A 22,219-nucleotide genomic window follows, 5' to 3' on the forward strand; every position below is an offset into this window, starting at 1 on the left:
GAATAGATCAGAAGTCTGGCAGATACTCTAGTGCCTGAAACGTGGAAAGCGATAACCATCAGGACACTCGAGACAGAGGCTGGACTGAAACCCAAAACACACACAATGACTATCTTGAAACCCTCGTGAGATCATCAGGGTCATCGCAGGCTTGTGTTGACCATGAAATCAGCAGGTAGGACACAGTAGAATGCCAGTTTTAAGATACTGGCCTGATGGTGTTTGTGATAAACCATACCAGGCCTCCCATATTCATCAAACAATATTATTTATTCACATTGAATTGGCTACAGGTCATGTAGAATGTACCAACTGAGCACAATTGTCTGGTTCCCAAAGTAAAAATGCCTTTAATTTTTCCATTGGTGACCATTGGTTTTCCATTTTCCAACCCTTTAAAGACAGACCTACTGTGAGCTTTGTGTTTGTTTATCAAAGTTAGATCCACCAGTCTGTGTTATTTCAACTTAATGTAGAAAAATGTTGTTTAATAATGGATATTCTTGTGAAAAACAACACTACCCATGATTCTGAAGAGTAAGATCGACCAATTAGAGAACAGCGGCCAACAAAGTGCGGCAAAAGAGCTCTGCAGTCATTTGCAATGCTTCATGGGATTGTTGTCCATTCCCTCATTAAACTCGTTAAGTACACAGACCTGCACCTTTGCCTTTTTGTTTGAATTTCCAATCCTTTTTTTTTTTGTATCCCCCTTTCTCCCCAATATGGAATGCCCAATTCCCAAGTCCTCGTGGTGGCACGGTTACTCGCCTCAATAAGGGTGGTGGAGGACAAGTTTCAGGTGCCTCCGCTTCAGAGACCGTCAATCCGCGCATCTGATCACGTGACTCGTTGTGCATGACACCGCAGAGACTCACAGCATGTGGAGGCTCATGCTACTCTCCACGATCCACACACAACTCACCACACACCCCATTGAGAGAACCACTAATCACCACCACGAGGAGGTTACCCCATGGGACTCTACCCTCCCTAGCAACCGGGCCAATTTGGTTGCTTAGGAGACCTGACTGGAGTCACTCAGCACACCCTGGATTCGAACAGGGGAGGTAGTCAGCATCAATACTCCCTGAGATACCCAAGCCCCCCAAATTAAAGTTTTTAATGTTGTGATTCGTCTCGGAACCGGTCGGTTAAGTTCATGTCTTCCAACTCTTTGATAAAGGATTTTATGAAATTCCTATGGAAAGAGTGATTGGGAAAAATACTTATGGAGTCCTACTGGAAAACGTTGCAGTTATGAGGTGATGTGCATTCAAGTGATTTTGGACAAGCAAAATGGATGAATTTCAGGGTTTGGAGTTTTGACAATCATGGAATGATAAATTCCTAATGCTCTATTCGGAGGTTGCATTTCCCCCTCTAATATTACATATTTACCCCACTGATGGTTAGTTTTGGTTTGGGGATTTGGTTAGGGGGTTTAGTTGTTAAAATCTGCATTTCCTTTCACTGCTTGTATGCAGTCATTCAGTTGAAGCCACCGTTTTTACATCCTTCAGAATAAGATCACATTTGGTGAATTTGGCACTCATAAAATCTGTAGACATATTCATGAATAACAGTGAACAAAGACTGACAGTCACAGATGAGCTTCTATCGGGCGAAGCGACATAATACGAATAGAAATGAGTTTTCGCTCTCTGTCATTCTTCCATCTTTATTACCACTCTTCTCTTTCTTCTCTCATTGTTGGTCACCTCTCTTAACGCACCATTAACAGAGAAAACCAAGTGGACTTGCTGATAATGTCTCTTTTTCGCTCTCCATTTTTCCTCTGTCTAGATGTCGTGTCTCCTGATACCTTGATTAGTTTGTGAGGGCTCCATTAGGAGTGCTGCGGTCGGCGTGTGAACCCTCAGACTATGTTTATGTGGATGTACCGTGAGCCCCTCAATAGGGTGCAAATGGAGTCATGCTAATACTCTGGAGACCCCCTGTACTGTAGCACGTTACTTCAGCTGGACTCATTTACATGTAACAAATAATGTGACACTAAAAAGCAGAAAAAAATTATTTGCTTCATAACAGCAAATTCAGAGTCTTGTGGCTTTTAGTCCATGTCTGTTAGCTTTGTGCTAGTGTAATACAGAATGCTGACTAAATTAACTTTAAAATGCATTCGGGTGTATCTTTTATTTAGGGTCATTTCATGTCACCGAGGTTGTTTTGTTTTTATTAAAACAAACTTGATCCTTTTTGTTAAATGGAGGTCTCATTAAAACTGACCTGGAACATTTTTTCCAGGCCTTTGTCATTTATTACTGTTACTTTTTAAAAGGCTTTAATATATAGATTCGCTGTTTTAGACTTGTCCCAGAAGGGTTCCACGTGTGGGAGGAGGATGACTTCCCTGTAACGCAAAGCGTTGAGATTGCCTGCAATGACAGCAAGCTCAGTCCGATGATGCTGTGGCACACCGTCCCAGACCATGACGGACCCTCCACCTCCAAATCGATCCCGCTCCAGAGTACAGGCCTCGATGTAACACTCATTCCTGTGACGATAAACGCGAGACAGACCATCACCCCTTGTGAGACAAACTCGTCAGTGAAGAGCACTTTTCGCCAGTCCTGTCTGGTCCGGTGAAGGTGGGTTCGTGCCCATAGGCGACGTTGTTGCCGGTGATGTCTGGTAAGGACCTGCCTTACAACAGTCCTACAAGCCCTCAGTCCAGCCTCTCTCAGCCTATTGCAGACAGTCTGAGCACTGATGGAGGGATTGTGCGTTCCTGGTGTAACTCGGGCACCATCCTGTACCTGTCTCTCAGGTGTGATATTCGGATGTACCGATCCTGTGCAGGGGATGTTACACGTGTTCTGCCATCAGCTGTCCTTCCTGTCTCTCTTCCAGCACAGGATTCTACTAAACACAATACAGAATTTGAGATGTGCTGGAAATGACACTGTGGTGGGAAGTTTCATGACAAAAATAAACATAAGACATAAATCTCTCTCTCCCTCTAACTGTCGTCAACGGCCACCTATATCCCTCGTGCGCCCCATCAGGTTGATTGGGGACCGGCGTGTGTTGTTCCAGCCTAGCCCCGCCCTCCTCAGCTCTACAGATGTGTTTTCAAAAAATATAAAAATGAACTAACATGTTAGGTTTTTTTGGGGGGGGGGTCTATCAACTTTTGAGGGAATATTGTCCCATTTTCCACATATGTGGACGTCAAGTTTATCAGCGCGTTGACGCATGAAAAATTTACCGATTTTTTAAAGCAACATTTCAAATGACACCAGAAATACTCTTTACAACAAAGAAGTTTCAATCAAAAAATGTAAAGAGGTTTCTAGAGGCACTTTTGTTAGCGTTGTGCCCGTAGAAGCACAGTATTCAGTTGGTTTTAATTCATTAAAATGATGCTATCCATTACTCAACCCCGGAGCTCATGATAGGTCTGTTTTTAAAGCTTTATAAGTTATTGGTAATAATCAATTTCCCAATGGAAACAAAGAAAGAAAGATGCAATGCAACATCCAAAAACCTCTGTCCAATATGGACAAAGAGCAACAATTAAAAATACAACTAATGAAACTTGCTCTATTTCCACCCTAGAGTACTAAAGTATTTATCTATTGAGTACTCAAGCAGTCAACATAAACACAATGCACATATTTCAACTTTATCTTATATTAATCAGCTATTTCTGCACCTGCACTGGTCACAGAATGTGATTCTTGCGGGGTACGACAGTGTCTTCGGGCCCAGACGGGTCTTTTGTAGTGCAGATAACACAGTCTAGAGAGACGAGCTGGAACGGGTGTCTTTGTTTGAACACACACACCAGTGCTCGGGTCAACAGATCTGAAGCTGTGAATGTGTGAGCGAGCCAGAGCTAAAAATACAGAGGACAGGAATGACAAACATGAAAGTCTGATTCTCTCTTTCTCTCAGAAGCAAGAGACATGCTCTCAGCATCAGCCATCAGACTGCTGGAAAAGACATGCAGAAAATGCATGCATGTGTGCAACGGTTAATGTCTGTGCAAATAGGAGATATGAGCAACCGTAAAAGTGATGTGATGCTTGACCTAGCAAACACCTAATTCACCTAATGTGTCTGGAGAGAATATTAATGTAAAACAGTAACCATAAAACTCTTTGGAATACATTTGTAGAGTGGTGGTGGTGTAGTGGGCCTAAAGCACATAACTGGTAATCAGAAGGTTGCTGGTTCGATCCCCACAGCCACCACCATTGTGTCCTTGAGTAAGGCACTTAACTCCAGGTTGCTCTGGGGGGATTGTCCCTGTAATAAGTGCACTGTAAGTCGCTTTGGATAGAAGTGTCTGCCAAATACATAAATGTAAATGAAATAAAATTAAAGTGTTACAGATAATGTGCATTGATAAATCTGCTTTCATTCCAATTGACATTTATGTTAAATTGATTTAATATCTGAATTTTTGGCACTGATGGGTCTCTAGGCAACAGGAAAAGATCGCTGATGCTTATCAAAGAGATGTGTGTGTTTATATGTGTTTGGAAGAACACATATAAACACACAAAAGAACGCATTAGAAAAATCATATTGATGAAGAAAATAAGGCTGTCTGATGCCATGTCAAAATGACATGCTGTCGGAAGAGAATCAGGATCTAGCGCCTCTAAACTACCCTGATAAGTTTCAGTCAATAAGACATTAGAATTGAGTGATTTTAATAATAGAGTTTAATAATGGAGCCAGAACAGAAACAATACTCACATAATCAGTTATTCATGGCATTATAATCACACTAAAATCCTGTGGATATCAGAACTGGCTCTTTACAACTTTACAGTGACGCACTTGAGATAAGAGAATGAAATCACACATTTAAGAAATTTGCATCTTATTTGCATTGCAGCATTGAAACATATTTGAGTGGGAAAAATAATATTGATTTATTCATTTTAATGCACTCTAATCTGCTTAGTTGTTTTTACACCTGATACTGACTGTAACCCTCACTGCAGCTCTGTCATTTCACACTGTTTGACTTCTCACAGGTAATTTGCATATTCAAATGAGGTGCAGAAGAGAGAGATATATGGTGACAAATGGCTGTTTAATTGTGATGTCACAATAAGCGACAAACAAACACATCAAGGCAGACAGACAGCTTTTATTCTTGATGATTTTTAAAGAAATTGTTCACCCAAAGATGAATATGTTGTCATCATTTCTGCACCCTCATGTTGTTCCAAACCCCATTTACTTGATTTCTTAGGTGGAACACAAAAGCAGCTGTTAGACCATTCACTTTCATTGCATGTAAAAATTAAAGTGACTGAGGCTAACGTTCTGCCCAAGAACTTAAAGTAAGACATAAAGGTTTGGAACAACATGAGGGTGAGTAAATGGCTTTCACTGCTTTTTTATGATTTAATCACGTTTATCTTTGTTTCTTTAATACAAAGATATATATAACTGAACCTGCAGAGTTGCGTTCACAATACATGATAACCACGTGGAAATAAAGCGAATTAAACTCACAGCACCTCCTGAGATGATCAGAGAAGATTTGCAGCATTCTCATAGACAACAGTATTCTTGCAAACAGTTTTCAGATGAATGAAACAGAGAAAAAAGCGTGAAAACTTTTTACATGCACTTGTTCAACATGACAGACTCGTGCTGCACGACTCTGAACAAACAGTGAATCAGACACGAGCATTGACGACTTTTCTATCGTCTGTTCTTAAATGTATAATAAAGTGTGTTTCTTCAAGCGCGCGTCTTTGTGACTAACAGCATTTCTTGTCACGTGTCACTCAGACGCGTCTTACAGGTCACCCACCTGCGGGTAGATGAGCAAAATGACCCGCACATGAAATACATTTAGACGAGGAGCTTGCAAACTGTATTCAGTCGACCAGGGCTGGACTGGTAATCTGGCATACCGGGCATTTTCCCGGTGGGCCGATGCAATTTTGGGGCGATCAGGGGCGGACTAGCCATCTGAAGAACCGAGCGAGCCGGTGGTTCGGTCAAAAACGTGCAGAATGTGCCACGATAAGCAACAACGAGCCGTCGCGTGATTCAGAACGGACCACAAAACGGCGCCTCGGTATGCAGAAAAGGACAGCGAACACATACAACAGTTGGGCCAGTTGCCATATAAAATGGCTGATTTCTCTTCCCAGTCCAGCCCTGTTGTCGATCATCATCTGTTTGCAATTGGCTTCGGGATCTTTTTAAGACATCGTCAATATCCGATTACATCGTCCTATCGCTCAGCCCTAACCGATAGGTAGGGAAATATACTTATACTGTATATAGATATATATATAGGATAAAATGACACCTCAAAGTACACAATAATAAAAACTACACTGCTTATAAACACACATGCACATATTGCCATAACCAACTGAACCTCTGAAAGCAACCTGTGCTGATCATGACCTCTGTAATCACAGTACTGAATATAATAAACTAAATATTGAAAATGAACAACACAACGGCAGTGGAACGCTCTTTACATCACATATAAAGACACTTACAGATCTGAGAGAAATAAAGAATGTCAAACAAGAAACGTGACCAGAGAGTCAACAAAGTGAAAGAGCTCATCTACGAGTTCTTTTATTTTTGGGATCTTATAAATGTCAGGAGAAAGCTCGAGAGATGCCATGCATCTCATTTCCATGGATGGCAGGGTACATGTCTGTTGTCAGAGCGGACCCTGCGGAGAACATGTCAGGGATTCCTGCGGGTTGAACATGCTTTTGTAAGCTTTTTAAGACTCTCAATACCTGCTCTGGAAGCATCTATAGACACGTCTATTCATATTTGATTGGCTGGATATGTTCCCCAGGCAGGTGGACACTGGCAGCCAGATACGATCAATAACTACAAGTGTGCCACGATGAATAAAGAAGAAGTCTTTGTTCAAAGAGTCTGTTTATCAAATATTTCTTGGCTCATAACAGAGGATTCTCCTGCCAAGAATTAAACCATAAATGGAGGATTTCCCTTGTGAGCCCACAGGCAGGTGCTGTGCTGGTGACGAGTCAGCCCAATGTAGATGATAATCTTCATGACAGTACAAAAGTAAATGAAAGAGAATATATATATACATATACAGTATAGGCAACTGCTGCTTCTCATCAGCCAGTGGATTTGGGAATCACAAAGCTTCTCTTGGTAAAAATCAGATTTGCACATTTCAGAGGGTCATAGAGGTTGCTAAACAAGCATAAAGGTCAAGGGTCAGTTTATTGTGGCAATAATGAGAACTGCAAGTGTGTTTGGAACTGACCGGAGGTCAGGTTGGTTCTGCAATGTGCATTTAATGCACCTGACACAAAGAGCAGAGCTAATGTCTCGCAGATCAATTACCTGACACTCGTTTCAGCTTTTAATGAGACTTTTACATTTTTATGTCTCTATATGGTTACACCGTATGACATTTTTGATGTTAAGCCCCATATATAATAATAGATCTGGACAAAATAATATTAATCTGGTGAATTATAGGATATAAAAAGTTTAATTTGGTAAATATGATTACCAAATTGAAGTATGCATCATTTCAAAATAAGAGTCCCTTGAGTTTTGGGCTTGTTTATAGTTTAAAGTCCCACTTTATAAACCAAATCTGAATTTTATTCTGGTTATAATTAGGATTTTGAATAAATAATAAACACTATCTTGGATTTTATTCATTTAGGATTTTAGATGGCTGTGCTTGTCGAAGTAAGGAAAGACTTTTTTTTTGTATTTGTTTTTAATAAATTCCATAAATTAATTTTGAAAATTACCAGCCGATTAATCGTTTATCACCGTTTTTCACCCCCTTAGTTATCGGTATTGGCAAAATTGGCCAAGAGAAGTTCTTACATGTAAAGAAACTGTACTGTATATATATTATTACTAATTATTGAATAATTAATATATTATATTTAAACAATTAAATCATTGGTATTTATATATATATATATATATATATATATATATATATATATATATATATATATATATATATATATATATATATATATATATACTTTTATATAAATAATGGAATGATTTTTTCATTTATTATTATATTTATTATTATTATTATTATTATTATTATTTTATTCTTGCAGTATTTTTAGGTCTCCAAAAAGTTCAAAGTTATTACATTTACATTTACATTTATGCATTTGGCAGACGCTTTTATCCAAAGCGACTTACAGAGCACTTATTACAGGGACAATCCCCCCGGAGCAACCTGGAGTTAAGTGCCTTGCTCAAGGACACAATGATGGTGGCCGTGGGGCTCGAACCAGCAACCTTCTGATTATCAGATTACCAGTTATGGTGCTTAGACCACTACACCACCACCACTGCCCGTGATTAGATGATGCGCAAATCACGACGTTTTGTACATTTGTAGATGGGTTCATCATTTACGCCACTCGTGTCACTTACATCAGGGTCAGACATATGTTCTCATAATTGAGTTTTGTTGTACTTCATAATAAGTTTCCAGCAAACTGGGAAAGCCATTTTACTCACATTTGGCACTTGGAGAGTGTTCATTAAACCCGCCTGCGTTTCTCTCTGAGCTTCACGGGTAAAGCAAACCGAGTTTAAAACGTGATTGATTCTACAGCAATGGACAATAGAGGGCAGGAAAGGGCAATACATCATTATGAAGGCTGATGCCAGCGTGCTGCCCACCAGATAAATGGACGTGCTGGCACGAAAACAGTCCTCCCCTGTTTCTCTCCTCCTACAGTTCCTTTAAGCTCATGAAGGGAACATCGGAACCCCCGTTTCTAGAGCAGCATAGTTTTTCCACCTGAATTATACATGAGAGTTAAAGAGTGTGTCATCATCACGGCCTGATTCTAGATTCTGTTCCTGTGTGTGTGTCTGTGTGTGTGTGTGTGTTTCGGATAGATGACGCCACTGCTAGCTGAGTTGATAGCAAACAGAAGAAAACAAAGGGGACTCCCTGCTCAACTCAGTGTAACGAAGACAAAACAGATATATGTATGCCACCATGTGACTAATTGTGTCACGTAGCTGACACTATATCACAACAATATATTACAATGTATTACCATACAAATGCATATTATATTTAGGGGCTTGCTAAATCACAAATGAAAAAATGTCATTATATATTTACTGACTGAAAAATGTTCATATCCCCAAAACTTTTTCTATATTCACAGCCTGTTTCAGCCTATACAGTAAATCAAAACTACTCCATTTCATTGTTTTATGGTATTCATGGGGTAATTATACCAGGAAATATATGATCAATATATATTAATAGTCATCATTGGGTTTAAATAGTACAATTTCTTAACTAAATGATTTTTCACACACTATAGCTTTGTGTTGAGTTAAAAAATTGAAATCAAAAGGGGGTCTGGGTATCTCAATGAGTATTGACGCTGACTATCACCGCTGGAGTCGTGAGTTTGAATTTAGGTCGTGCTGAATGACTCCAGTCAGGTCTCCTAAGCAACCAAATTGGCCCGGTTGCTAGGGAGGGTAGAATCACATGGGGTAACCTCCTCGTGGTCTCTATAATGTGGTTCTCGCTCTCGGTGGGGCGTGTGGTGAGTTATGCGTGGATGCCGCGGAGAATAGCGGGAAGTCTCCACACACGCTATGTCTTTGCGGTAACATGCTCAACAAGCCACGTGATAATATGCGTGGGTTGACGGTCTCAGACACGGAGGAAAGTTAGATTCGTCCTCCGCCACCCGGATTGAGGTGAGTCACTACGCCACCACGAGGACTTGGAGCGCATTGGGAATTGAGCATTCCAGATTGGGGAGAAAAGGGAAGGAAAAATAGTGAACTCAAAGCTTGCAAAAAACAGTGGTGAATTTGTGCAACCCTAAATGCTATAGCAAATGTTTTCCAAAATATATAAATACACAAATATCAATATAAATGTATTGCATATCATCAAAAGCCTGGAAAGAGCTAAAGATGTGCATCAAAGTAATCCAATGAGATTTATTTTGCCATCTACTTTTTGATCACATGACATACTAAACTTTAAACAGTACTACATCAGAGGTATGCTCGTGTTCTCAGAGGGTGCTTGTACGAGATGAACTGCAAACAGCTGAACGTATAAACAGTGGAAACTATGATTGCTGCTTCTGCTGTGCAGTCAACTATCAGCTGAGAGTAAACCACCTCTCTAACTCTTTTTATTTCTGAATGCACTCTCTCGTAATGATCTTTGGGTCATTATTGCATGAAACCAGAGAAAACGTCTTTGTGGATGCATGGCTTTCATCCAAGAGCAGAACCCTGTCGAGCTACAACAGATGGAGGTAATCGCACCCAACTATGACAAACAAAACAAATCTGAGCTCACCTTATCTGTGTTTGATTTCTCAGACACTTTACAAATATAAAGATTCCCAGAAAAGCAATTTCAATGTACAGCAGAGTTTGAAAGCAACCGACTCTACTAACTGAAGTAAAACTACAAACGCTAGTGCACTCAACAACTATGGTTTCAAGCCAGTCAACACATAAATCTACATGATGTCACTATAGTGCAATGCTAATCCCATCAAACCTAATTTGGTGAGGCAAACAACTTTTAAGGAAAATGCTGATGAGCCAACAAACACAATCAATCAATCAATTCCTTCATGAAGCATCTAATGAAGCGCTCGCTTCCTGCAGTTCAATAAGGTTTGTCTTACCGTCCTTCCTGTAGAGTGCAATCTCCACCTTCCTCTCTTCCGACCCCAGCAGCGCTTGCGCCATCTGTGCGATGGCCAGTCTCTTGGTGTGTGGGCCGTACAGGAAGTTGCAGGTGCACGGCTTCTGCATGATCTCGGCCCGCGTGAAGCCGCACATGTGACAGAAGCCGTCATTGCAGAAGATTATGGCGCAGTTCTCCACCCGCGCGTTGGCTATGATGAATTTCCGACCTGTGAGAGAGACAGAAAACAAGAGGGAGAATGATGAGTGTGTTATGGATAATTAATGGTTCATCTGGATGTAAAAACACTTTCTTTCTTGCGTTTAGTGTATGAAAGGGGAAGTTGTTGACCTAGTGTCGCAAAGTCCAATTTGCAGCTCTTTTTGGCCAAGGAATACACCTCTAAACTTCTCAGTTTATAGTCATTTTTATGTTTGTTTTTTCTTTTTTTTCTGGAGCATAAAGTAAAAAAATATCATGTGGCATAACCTTTCCCAGACCTTAAAAAAAAGAATTCTCATAAAAGCGAAATTCTTGAAAAAAGAAATGTTGGCGTAAGCAGTGTAGAATAATATTTTATTAATATCTCTTTAAACATAAGCAGTGAAACAAATGTGTTTTAAATTATTAATATTTAATCAAATCAGTCATGTGGTGTAACCAACATCTATGTAGCGATTTGTTGTTTATGTTGACAAAATAACCTTTAGACCCTCAAGACTGTGTGGAAAGTTATACAAATATATATGCAATATTTTGAACTTTTTATGAAGACACATTGCGTTCAGGTCATATGGTGTCACCCTGAGAAAAATTATTAATTTTCTTGACTAAAAAATTCATAAAAGTCACATAAAAAATACTGTTGAAATATACCTAACCTATCATCACTTGAACTTTTGTTGCGCAGAAGAATGCAAAATGTATTTGCATGATAATTGGTTATTGTAAAGGGGTTCAATGGAAAGGAGGAGGTGAGAACCGGCTTGACAATATAAATAATATTTTAATGAAAAACGTGAACAAAATACACAAACACACACACATGACGGTCAGCTGCCCGTAAACGCTCTCTCTCTTGATTAGCCTGATAAGGGATAAGTGTAAAATCACGACCCGGCCCCGCCCTCCGCCCCTGCCACAAACCTCCCACGTTCTCTCAGTGGTTCTCCCGCTCCAGGCAGTCGGCAGTTAGCCCCTCCCCGCTCGCGGTTGGCGGTCTCAGACCCCGCCGGCTGGTAGGGGTGTCCTCCGCCCCTGGCAGCAGCCCTGACCACTCCAGGCGGTCGGCGAGGAGCCCCTTCTCCCCTCACGGTCGGCTACCAAATCCTCCGCTTCCAGGCGGCCGAGCTCCTCCGTCCCCTGGAAGATGGCCGCCGCTGCTCCATTGGGGTGGATGGTAGCAGCGAGAACTCTACTACGGCGTATCCCTCCTCCTTCCCGGGTCTTCGGCACCAGCGTAAAGAAGTTCAATGGAAAGGAGGAGGCGAGAACTGGCTTGACAATATAAATTATATTTTAATCAAAAACATAAACAAAAGACACAAACACACACATAGGAAGAACAGCTGCCCGTAAACGCTCTCTCTCTGTCGCACCACCATCTGCAGTCGCTCTCGGAGACTTGATTAGCCTGATAAGGGGCCAGGTGTGTAAAATCAAGACCCAGCCCCGCCCTCAGTCCTGTCACAGTTATAATAAAAAAGAATATCAAAGTATTTTTTATATTTTTAACAATGCTTTTTTATGTGTTAAATTCTCCAGCACTGAATTCAGTTCCTGAGTTACAAACTCCAGAACAGCGGCTCTACTGCTCTAGCGTCTGATATACATCAAACATATGGGATATCACTGAAAGACTCAACATCACCGTGATAGATGTTCAGTATGTGGGACGGACACATGCTGACTTAAACACAAACTGTCAACCCGACACAAAGGAACTGATCCAAGCATTTGAATTATTATCTGAAGTTCACAGGACTGAAGACCACAGCAATAAGAGTCTGATGAATGACTCCTGTTGAAGGAACACAAGTCTCACTTTCAGAATGTTCTGGAGAACTCCATCATCTCTCACGGGAAACCAAAGGCCATAATTGGGAAACAGAGAGACTTTTAATCTGAAAGTGATGTCAGCAATGATGAATTAATCCCCGTGGAGAGTTGACACTAATTATTTATTTTAATGAAGCTTAGTCTATGTGGAAGTGAAAGTAGGGATTTGAGAGGCTGATCTGAGAAATGTCCAAAGTTTAATTTCACATATTTTGCATAAGCATCACTGACAAATAAGTTTGTTTGATTTTACAAATCTAGTTAAAAAAAAAATAATAATTATAAAAAAAAATACAAAAATAAAAATAAACATTTGTTATGCCACAAATGCTGTCGATTGAGCGTAACTTTTATTGAAACTGGAATATTTCTTTAATGCATTCGATGTGGACAGCAGCCATAATCGTCTCACCTCAGTGCACCTGCAAATAATCATGTTCATGTTGAAACATCTCTGTGGTTGTGGGAGCATGGTTAAGCGCCGGTTTGGGAATGGAGAGCGAGATCAGGAGAGCCGGAGGCACCAGTTCGAGAGAGAGAGATGCAAGTGGCCGCTCTGCATGTGTGTCGGTGTTTATGTTTGTTTTAAGTTAAGTTTAATATTAAAACTTTATGTTTACTATTCAGCCGGTTCCTGCCTCCTCCTTGTCCATCATTTACCTGTTACAGTGGTGCTGAAACCCGGGAGGGAGGCGGGAGCAGGGAGGAGGGATGAGCTGTTGCTAAGTCCTCGCCTCCGCCATCCACCAGATGAGCAGCCGTGGCTGTCTGCCTGGGGATGGAGGAACGGTCACTGCTGGCTGGCGAGAGCCAGAGGAACTGATGCCATCCACCAAAGAAGGGAAGGAGCAGTTCCATCCACCAGGGGCTGGAGGACTCACTGCCGTCTACTGGGGAACGAGTGAGCTTGCGTTCGACAGAGGACGGAGGAGCGGTTGAGGACCAGCTGACAGTGCGTCTGGGAGCCGGTGAGAAAATTCTTCTCACTCTCTCTCTCCTCTCTATCTGTGACTCCGCTCGCCCTTTCCCTCTCCCCACTCCCTCCCCTCGTCTTTCTCCCAGGTTCACAGGAGTTGTCAGATTGGTGGCACTCCGGCCTGAATCGGGCAGGGGAAGAGTGTGATGAGGAGGAGGGCATGGCCGGGCTGTGGGGGTGCACGCCAGAACTGAATCAGCTGATCAGTGGGAGAGCAAGATAAAGGGGAGCTGGAGGTGCTAGTTAGAGAGAGAGAGAGAGAGAGAGAGAGAGAGAGAGAGAGAGAGACTGCCGCACTGTATGTGTGCCTGTGTTTGTTTTAAGTTAAGTTTGACATTAAAATATCATGTTTACTGTTCAGCCGGTTCCCGCCTCCTCCTTGCTTGACTCCACCTGTTACACTCACATATTTGGGTGTCCTCACAAAACCCATTAGAGAAAATATTGTTCAAGGACTGAAGCATGTGAAGGATAGTCGCCGGCCCTGAAAGCACTCTTCAGACTTCACTCACCATCAAGTAATGGACTTTTATTGTTAATGTGTCACTGAGGAAAATCCATCTCTCTCTGTATTATTTCTACAGTCTGAGAATGAAAGTTACCCACCAGTGTTCTCATAACAGATGTTATTTACATATTGAAGCCTTAAAGGTGCAGTAGCAAAAAACAGCTTGTGAGGGTGAAAAACATTCATAAAGAACAAAGCGGATTTTTATCTCCGTTTTAAAACCATAAGTCAGATGACATAAGTAATATCACAGCTCTCCTCAACAAGCCTCTACAACCCTTTAAAACAGCTATTTTCCTCTTGCAGTATCAGTCATTAGGTATTAGTACAGCAGCCGTTCACTATTGACCTACTATTGACCTGCTCTCACACGTTCCTTCAGGCAACAGTATAAACAACCACACCAGTTCTGTTCCACACAGCTTTTAGCAGCTGTTCTATACAGAGACACAACACACTCGATCTGTCTCTGTTGATGTCCTTCTCTTAGTCCATCTGTCTCTCTGTCTCACACACAGGGGGTCTAGAATCAGTCGAATTGAGAAAAAATGACTGGCCATTAAACTTTTTAACCACCCACAGAACTGTTTTTGTTGTTATTCTGCTTTAGATTTGTGTCCTGCTTCATCGTTTTGAGTCGCATTGACGCGGAATCACATTTTGAGTTTTAAAGTAAAAAGGAAGGTGTCAGCATTCAAAATATATAATATCATGTTTCAATCCCAAACCATGGCCGAGATATAATCATTTAAATGATTGTTGTATTAAAACTTTAAACTTGTTTTGGGAAAAACTGACTGTAAAGATTCCTTTCGTGCATCCACGTGGAGATCTTGCATCCACCGGCCCATGAGCGGTTAAATACTCTGAAATTGGTTGCATCCTCAATGCATCTGTTGTCGCATTTCTGACAGTGATGTTACTTAAAATTTACGCAATTTGATCTTCTCTTCATTTAATTTCAAGCTACCTAACTATGGACATTGGATAACTTTTAACAAGAGGTAAATGTACAGTAAGGTCAAAGTTGTTGAAATAATTGACATCTTGCCACGGTTGAAACACTGATTATCCAGTTACATGAGAGATGATCATATGGTAAATGGTCTGCACTTATATAGCGCCTTTTTAACCTTTGCGGTATTCAAAGTGCTTTACACAACTCTGTGATTAGTGGTCGACCTGCTCTACTACCTGAGTCACAGCTGCCCCAATTTCAGCCAGTTACATTGCATCTTGCAACATCCTGTTGGATTATCCATGAATGAAGCCATCAAATGAACACAACACCACATTCCACAGATCAGACAGATCCCCCACCGATCCATTAGAGAGTCCATGGTGCATAAATTGCTGAAAGAGACTGTCTGTCCTATGCCTGCTTAATCTCAAACTAGGATTTGTAATGACAGACCTGACCAATAAAAAAGATCCTTCTTTGTTCCACAAACTTAAACCCTCTGTTAGACCAAATGGCCAAGTAACACCTTGTGACATTAAATGCATAAATCCGCGGCCATGTCAGGAAACGGAAACTCGCGAAGACAGTTCAGAGACCCGAAATCAACATGGATCTAAAACAGTGACATCTGTTTCTCCCCAGGGATACCTCCTCTCCCCATCTGCACATTCCAAAGACATTCTCTCATGAATTCCACTCTCGTGGTTTTAATAGACTACGGTCTCAAAATGACTGCCAATAAACTGTATTAATCAGCAGTAGTTGCCTTAGATATATCTTATGTATCATGTATGTTTTATATAAACTGTGATTACTTTTATAACTGACAAATTAATGATTATAACCTGATGTACCTATTAAAATAGGTGTAGTGATTTGTTATCAGGGATTTTCATATTTTGTTACTTACACGTGTAATATTCATGAAAACATGTAACAATTAGTATGTAAATGCTAGCTTGTTTACGTAGAGAATGCTAATGACAAGAATGTCATGTTTCTTGCACTGTTTTCAAGACATAAAAGTTCACGATTAAACATCCACTATTTTGAGCGGGATTTGAAAGAATCCTCCACACAAAGGATCGTAAATCAACTTTGAAAAGGACAGACCAGTCGACAATGTGATGCTGAAAAGTCACTTCTGATTGGCTCAGGACACCTTTGGGGTGTGGCCAATTTCAGTTCAAAACATCCCTACCAAGAAAGAACTCTCTCTTCTTCTCTTAGAATCTTCTCTTGGAACCGTCGCTTGGTCTCCTCTCTTCGTCTTTCTTTCTTCTTCCAGTTCCTCCGTGCGATGTAGAGTCCAAAGAAACTCGGGACACAAAAGTACAAAGTAAGCTTCTCACCCTCTGCTCTACGCTTCACACCCCCAACAGGAGTCATGCATCTTCCTTGCAGAAGGCCTCGTTTCAAAGCCCACTTTATCAGCCATCCAGACAATAACTATCCGCTATCATAACAGAGTCCAAGACATCGCCGGAACAAACTTTCTTCAAACGCCAAAGAACAATGCAACAAGGAAATGCAACGGAAGGAAATGCAACGACACGCAAGTACCTCTCCAGACTTTTGCTGAAAGTGCTGGTGTATTAGTTGAATACTTTGGGTAATCCGACTACAAATCAATGTAGACTAAAAGAAGATTCTCTTGTGGTAACCCCCGGAGTGGTCAATCTGGATAACAAATGGCTCTCATCCTTCTAACATTGCACCATGACCTCCTTCTGAGAGGAACTACAACTTTCATTTCCATCATAAATCTACATTTGTGGTTTTAGGAGTGAACCTTTAAAAACTTTTAAATGGAAAAAATGAAGATAGATAGAGGACAGAAAAGACAGATAAAGGAAGGAAGCAAGGGCAGATATAGAAAAAAAGATATACTGTAAAATAAAGAAAATGACAAAGGAAGGCAGACAGATGAATGAAAAAAAGACATATAAAGGATGGAATGAATGAAGGAAGATAGAGAACAGAAAAAGACAGATAAAGGAAGGAAGAAAGGAGGGAAGGAAGGAAGGTACACTAGGGGTCTGCACGGGCCTTAAAATGAAACCAGAACTCGACCCGCACCCGAGTCCGTGTGGCCCGACCCTACCTGGCCTGGAAGGAAGGAAAAAGACAGACAAAGGAAGAATGGAAGAAAGACAGGTAAAAGAAAGAAAAAGTCGAAGGCAGGAAGGAAGATCTGCCAAAGCCAATGATCTGTGAATCTGTCCCCCTACACTGCAGACTAGAAGGGAAAACCTAAAATGGATCAAACAGGAAGGGATTGACTCCACAACTGATTTGGACAGTGTTGACTCGTTCAGCGGAGATGAAATCTATCAAAAATTTCTCTCCTCCAGGAGTTGTGCTGCTCTTAGTAGGAGTCATGTCAACTGCATTTATCCTCAAAGTGCTTTTACATGACGATGGATCTTATCACCTTCAGAAAGGCAGGAGATAAAGGCCAGAAGCAAATGTTTGAGTCTTGAGTAAATGACAGACACTTTAAGGGTCAGCAGGGAGATTTGCTGTAAAGGTGAGAGTTTACGTGTGGAATACAGAGGTGACGTTTGCTCTCTAAGATGTTACTTTCACTGTGGAGGATGCTGTTAACCCATTCATGACCATGGACAACAACAGTTGTTTAAGACTGCCACTCTTTGTCCCTCTGTAAATATATTTTGGGTGACTATATATTTTTAAAACAACTGGCATTCAAGAAGACAACCTTAGGAAAATCTTTTGACAAATCGCTGGCTAATGTGTCATGTGATGGTCCCTAGCTCCCTGCGGTGAATCAGTATATCGTGAACATGAATTCGGGCACTGATAAGGGTCACTTATGACTCAATCACCTGCGACATGGTAACGAGCATGCACGTTTAAACGCAGCTGTTATTAATTAACAACATCACTGTATAAATGACACTGTTGCGTGTTTTCTTGGAAGATATTATAATGTACAGTGTTATTTTGAAAGATAGCTAAAAATGGTGGGGGGTTGTTTAAGAAGTAGCGGTGGAAATGTTTGTGAATGAAAACACATGCCAAAGTCATAAGCCGTTCGAAAGGGAGGGCTTGCACTGCGATCCGAAAAGTAGCTAACAGTATATATGTGAGAGTGGGTTTGCTCACAGGAAAACCGAGCAGGAAATCAACAGGGACCCACACAGCACTGGGGTGGCGGTGGATGCATTTGTGTGTACGCATGCCTTTACCTCCAGACATGGACCGTTCGAAAGGAGGGCTCATGCTGCAATCCGAACGGGAACTTGCAGTGCAAATGTCACTCATTTGGTCACTCAACCCTCACTGGGTTCTTACTCACAGCATTCGAACAGGTACCCACACTGCATTCGATATGGAGAACCCCTTTGCGCTTTGAAAGCGAGAGCCCACGATACAAATAAAAATGTGTTGACACGCAGTAAGGGTATAGACTATAGAGCTATACATTTGGATAGCATAGCATAGCTCAAATCATTTGATTTTGTCGGAATTTGATGAGAAATGTTTGAGTTCATATTGAGATTTCTGACTTTTGATTGCAGACTTTAGTAACTACAGATCAGTTTGAGACATCTCTTCTGAAACTCTTGGGCAGATGCTCTCTATTTAATCCCATTGCTGTCTAGTAGGAGAAACAATGAATATTAAAGAGATCTTGAGAATCTTCTTTCTTTTGGGAACAGTGTGTGTCGAGCTTCTATCCAGAATGAACCAACACTGACCAAAAATAGACATTTCACAGTAGAAGGAGGAAAGATTGACTAAGGGAAACTGAGGCCTAGAGAGAGAAGGAATGATTGAAAACAGAAAACAGAAAACTTTATAATTAAACAGTCTTAAGATCTCAACTGTCTCTTTAAAAGGAGGATTAAACTAATCTCCAACACATTTGAGTCGAGGGCTAATTACATTCAAAGCCCAATCAATCAAAACTTAAGAAAAGTACAGTTCATTGAAACAAACGTTGATGTTGGCTTGATAAAGCCTTACCTGAAATGTAGAAAGCATGACAAGTTTCAAGATGGATGGATGTATTGGGTGAACTATCCATTTAAATGTATCTTCCTCAAACTTCAAACTCAAGACTGATTAATGTATAGTGCTTTTCAGACTCAAAGAGAGGCAAGAACAGTTGAATGGAAGAAAGTGAACTTGTCTCTTTCTTTGATCTAGGAAAAATGAGGAAGCCGCATCTACTGAGAAGACAGCACTCTGCATTTAACAAAGAGGAATACCTGAAAGAAGACAGCAAATCCTCTTTGTGCAGCTTTAACAAGGTGGTGAGAGAAGCCACTTAATTGTATGTGTGTGTTTGAAGGATTTATTCAGGTGTTGAATTCTTGGCAGCTTGTCTTGCAGAACTAACCTGAGAAAAGTGTTGAAATAGACTGGTATACACAAGCTCACACCAATTCAACAGCCATATGTGCATGTATGCAGATATCTGCAAAACAGCACACAGGCAAATCTGCTCAACAGCTAACAGTGTGTTGTCATATGTGTGAGTTGTACGGGTGAACGGTGCAACCAAGATCTCATATTGTGGTATGAGTAAACAGAAATTTCACAATTAATTTAGTTTAGCTGAAAATTCTATGAAAAAATTCATATTTTAGTAATTATGTGGTAATGTATTTTAGATAATCCAGTGAATTAAATAGTTTCTCTTTATTCAGAACTTGATGGGTGCATGCCAAACAATATATATACAATATTATTATATATAATAAGTCTCAGCATCCATGAAAGGAACTTCTCTGGGAGGGAAGGAGGACACAGGAAACTGAATCACAGGTAAGCCTTTTTAATTAATCAACTTCCACGCTTTACACCTTCCAAAATAACACAACAGCTTCTCAGCTTCACAAGCTCATCAGCTTCACAACTGGTCTCTCTGTGCCAGACTCTCTCTCCCTTCTTATCGGTGGTGTGGTCTCTTATATATCGCTCTCCTCAAGCTCACTGCAATTGGAAACAGGTGTTAATCATAATCTGGCTCAGGTGTATGCACCCTTACCACTTTCTATCTCTCCGGGAAGATGCTCAACCATGCCCCCGCTGCCACATATCCCCGCCGCCCGACTCGGGGGAGACATCCGGCCTGTCTACCACTCCCCCACCATTTCTGGAAAGGAAGTCGGTGACAGCCATCTGCGCTCCCGGTCTGTGGACCACTTTGTACTTAAAGGGCTGAAGATCTAGATATCAAAGGGTGATCCAGGCATTGGTATCGTTCATGCAGTGGAGCCATTGGAGTGGGGATAGGTTTGAACAGAGAGGGAAGGCCCACCCCAACAGGTAGTACCAGAGAGTGAGGACCACCCATTTGATGGCAAGACACTCTTTTTCAACTGTGCTGTACTTAGTCTCATTCAGCAAGAGCTTGCGACTAATGTACAGCACCAGGCCTTCATCTCCATCCACCACCTGTGAGAGCACCGCCCCCCAGACCTCTGTCTGAAGCACCCGTCTGTGAGACGGAGAAATTGGGTGAATGTAAAAGCGGCCCCCCACAAAGTGTGGCTTTAACTTGCGTAAACAACTGTTGATAATGCCCCATCGACTGGACCGGGTCTGGAGCTCCCTTTTCAGTGAAATGGATATTAGTCAGTGGGCTGGTGACATCCGAATAATTAGGCACCCCAGATACCATACCTCCACCTGTCCAATCGCGCACTTCTTGGGGTTTGCTATGAGTCCCGCCTGCCGTAGCGGCTTCAGAATTGCTCTCAGATGCCTCAAATGCCGCTGCAATTATTTCTCTAAATGATGATATCATAAAAATAGGCAGCGGCGTAAGATGAATGCAGTCTGAGGATTCGGTCCATGAGGCACTGCTTCCGGATAACAAGTTGCATAGTCCACCTTGACTAACTGTTCTTTGCTGTTGTGTGTAAATAACTTTAAGCAGTCCTGCCCACTGATAGCCATGCAGATATATCTACCACAGCATTAACACTATAGAAACCCTCTGCCATTGACACATTTCTGTAGCTATATGTTACATATCATGATACCACCCAGCTCTAATGAGAGTGTAGGTGTTTGTGTATTAAAAACACGAAAAGGGTGACAGAGAGGTAAAAATAGTGAGATAAACAGAATGAGGAAGAATGGACATCTGTACCAAAGTAAAATTGTATCAAACCAACTCCCCTGACGTGTGCCAATAAAACTATGATCTCACCCACTCTTCATTATAAAGAGTGAGAGACATCGAGAGAAAAAGATGGGCACAGCAACAACTCAGCATCCCAGAATACTGGCTAAAGTAGACCATGACAACTCAGCAGCAATGTGACAGTAAAGGCAGGCGATGGAAAAACATGTCTTAATATAGAAAACTATAAATACTCAACCTGAACGCTGAGCAAAGTTCAGTGCGGGTGTGGAAATGTGGCTCTGCACTTCAAACTCTATTCTCATGATTCTGTTTTCTAGAAGATACTTTGTTCCAGTAATAAAATTACAATGAAATTAAAGAATAGGAAGAGAAAGATCAACAAAATGAATAACAGAGAAAAGAGAGCCAAAGAAACATAAAGAGATGGACAAACAGACGGATGGATGAAAATAATATATGAATTCAAACTCATGATAAAATAATTTGAGCTATGATATCCTCGTTTATTCTGTAGCTGTCGGATGGATGGATGGGCAAGTAGGCGAATGGATGGATGGATGCTGGATGGATTGATGGATGGATGATGGATGGACATGCTGGCGGATGTATGTATGGATGGATGGGAATGCTGTGAATGGCTGGATGGATGGGCATGCTGCCCTATGGATAGATGGATGGATAGGCATGCTGGTGGATGGATGGATGGATGGGCATGCTGGTGGATGGATGGATGGATGGATGGGCATGTTGGTGGATGGCTGGATGGATGGATGGTCATGCTGGCCGATGTATGGATGGATGGATGGATGGATGGATGGATGGATGGACATACTGCTGGGTGGATGGATGGATGGATGGGCATGCTGTCAGATGGATGGATGGATGGATGGATGGATGGATGG

At 41.4% G+C, this 22,219-nt stretch overlaps 1 protein-coding gene across 1 annotated transcript in view; it reads right to left on the reverse strand.

Moving 5' to 3' along the window:
• LOC127634928 (potassium voltage-gated channel subfamily H member 2-like) overlaps positions 1–22,219 on the reverse strand; it is a 184,868-nt gene that overhangs the window by 156,479 nt on the left and 6,170 nt on the right. Inside the window, exon 2 of the mRNA XM_052114689.1 lies at positions 10,686–10,916. Coding sequence (XP_051970649.1) covers positions 10,686–10,916 — 231 coding nt within the window. The remainder of the gene's footprint in view (positions 1–10,685; positions 10,917–22,219) is intronic.

Source organism: Xyrauchen texanus, chromosome 42, assembly GCF_025860055.1.
Source record: "Xyrauchen texanus isolate HMW12.3.18 chromosome 42, RBS_HiC_50CHRs, whole genome shotgun sequence".
Taxonomy (NCBI): domain Eukaryota; kingdom Metazoa; phylum Chordata; class Actinopteri; order Cypriniformes; family Catostomidae; genus Xyrauchen; species Xyrauchen texanus.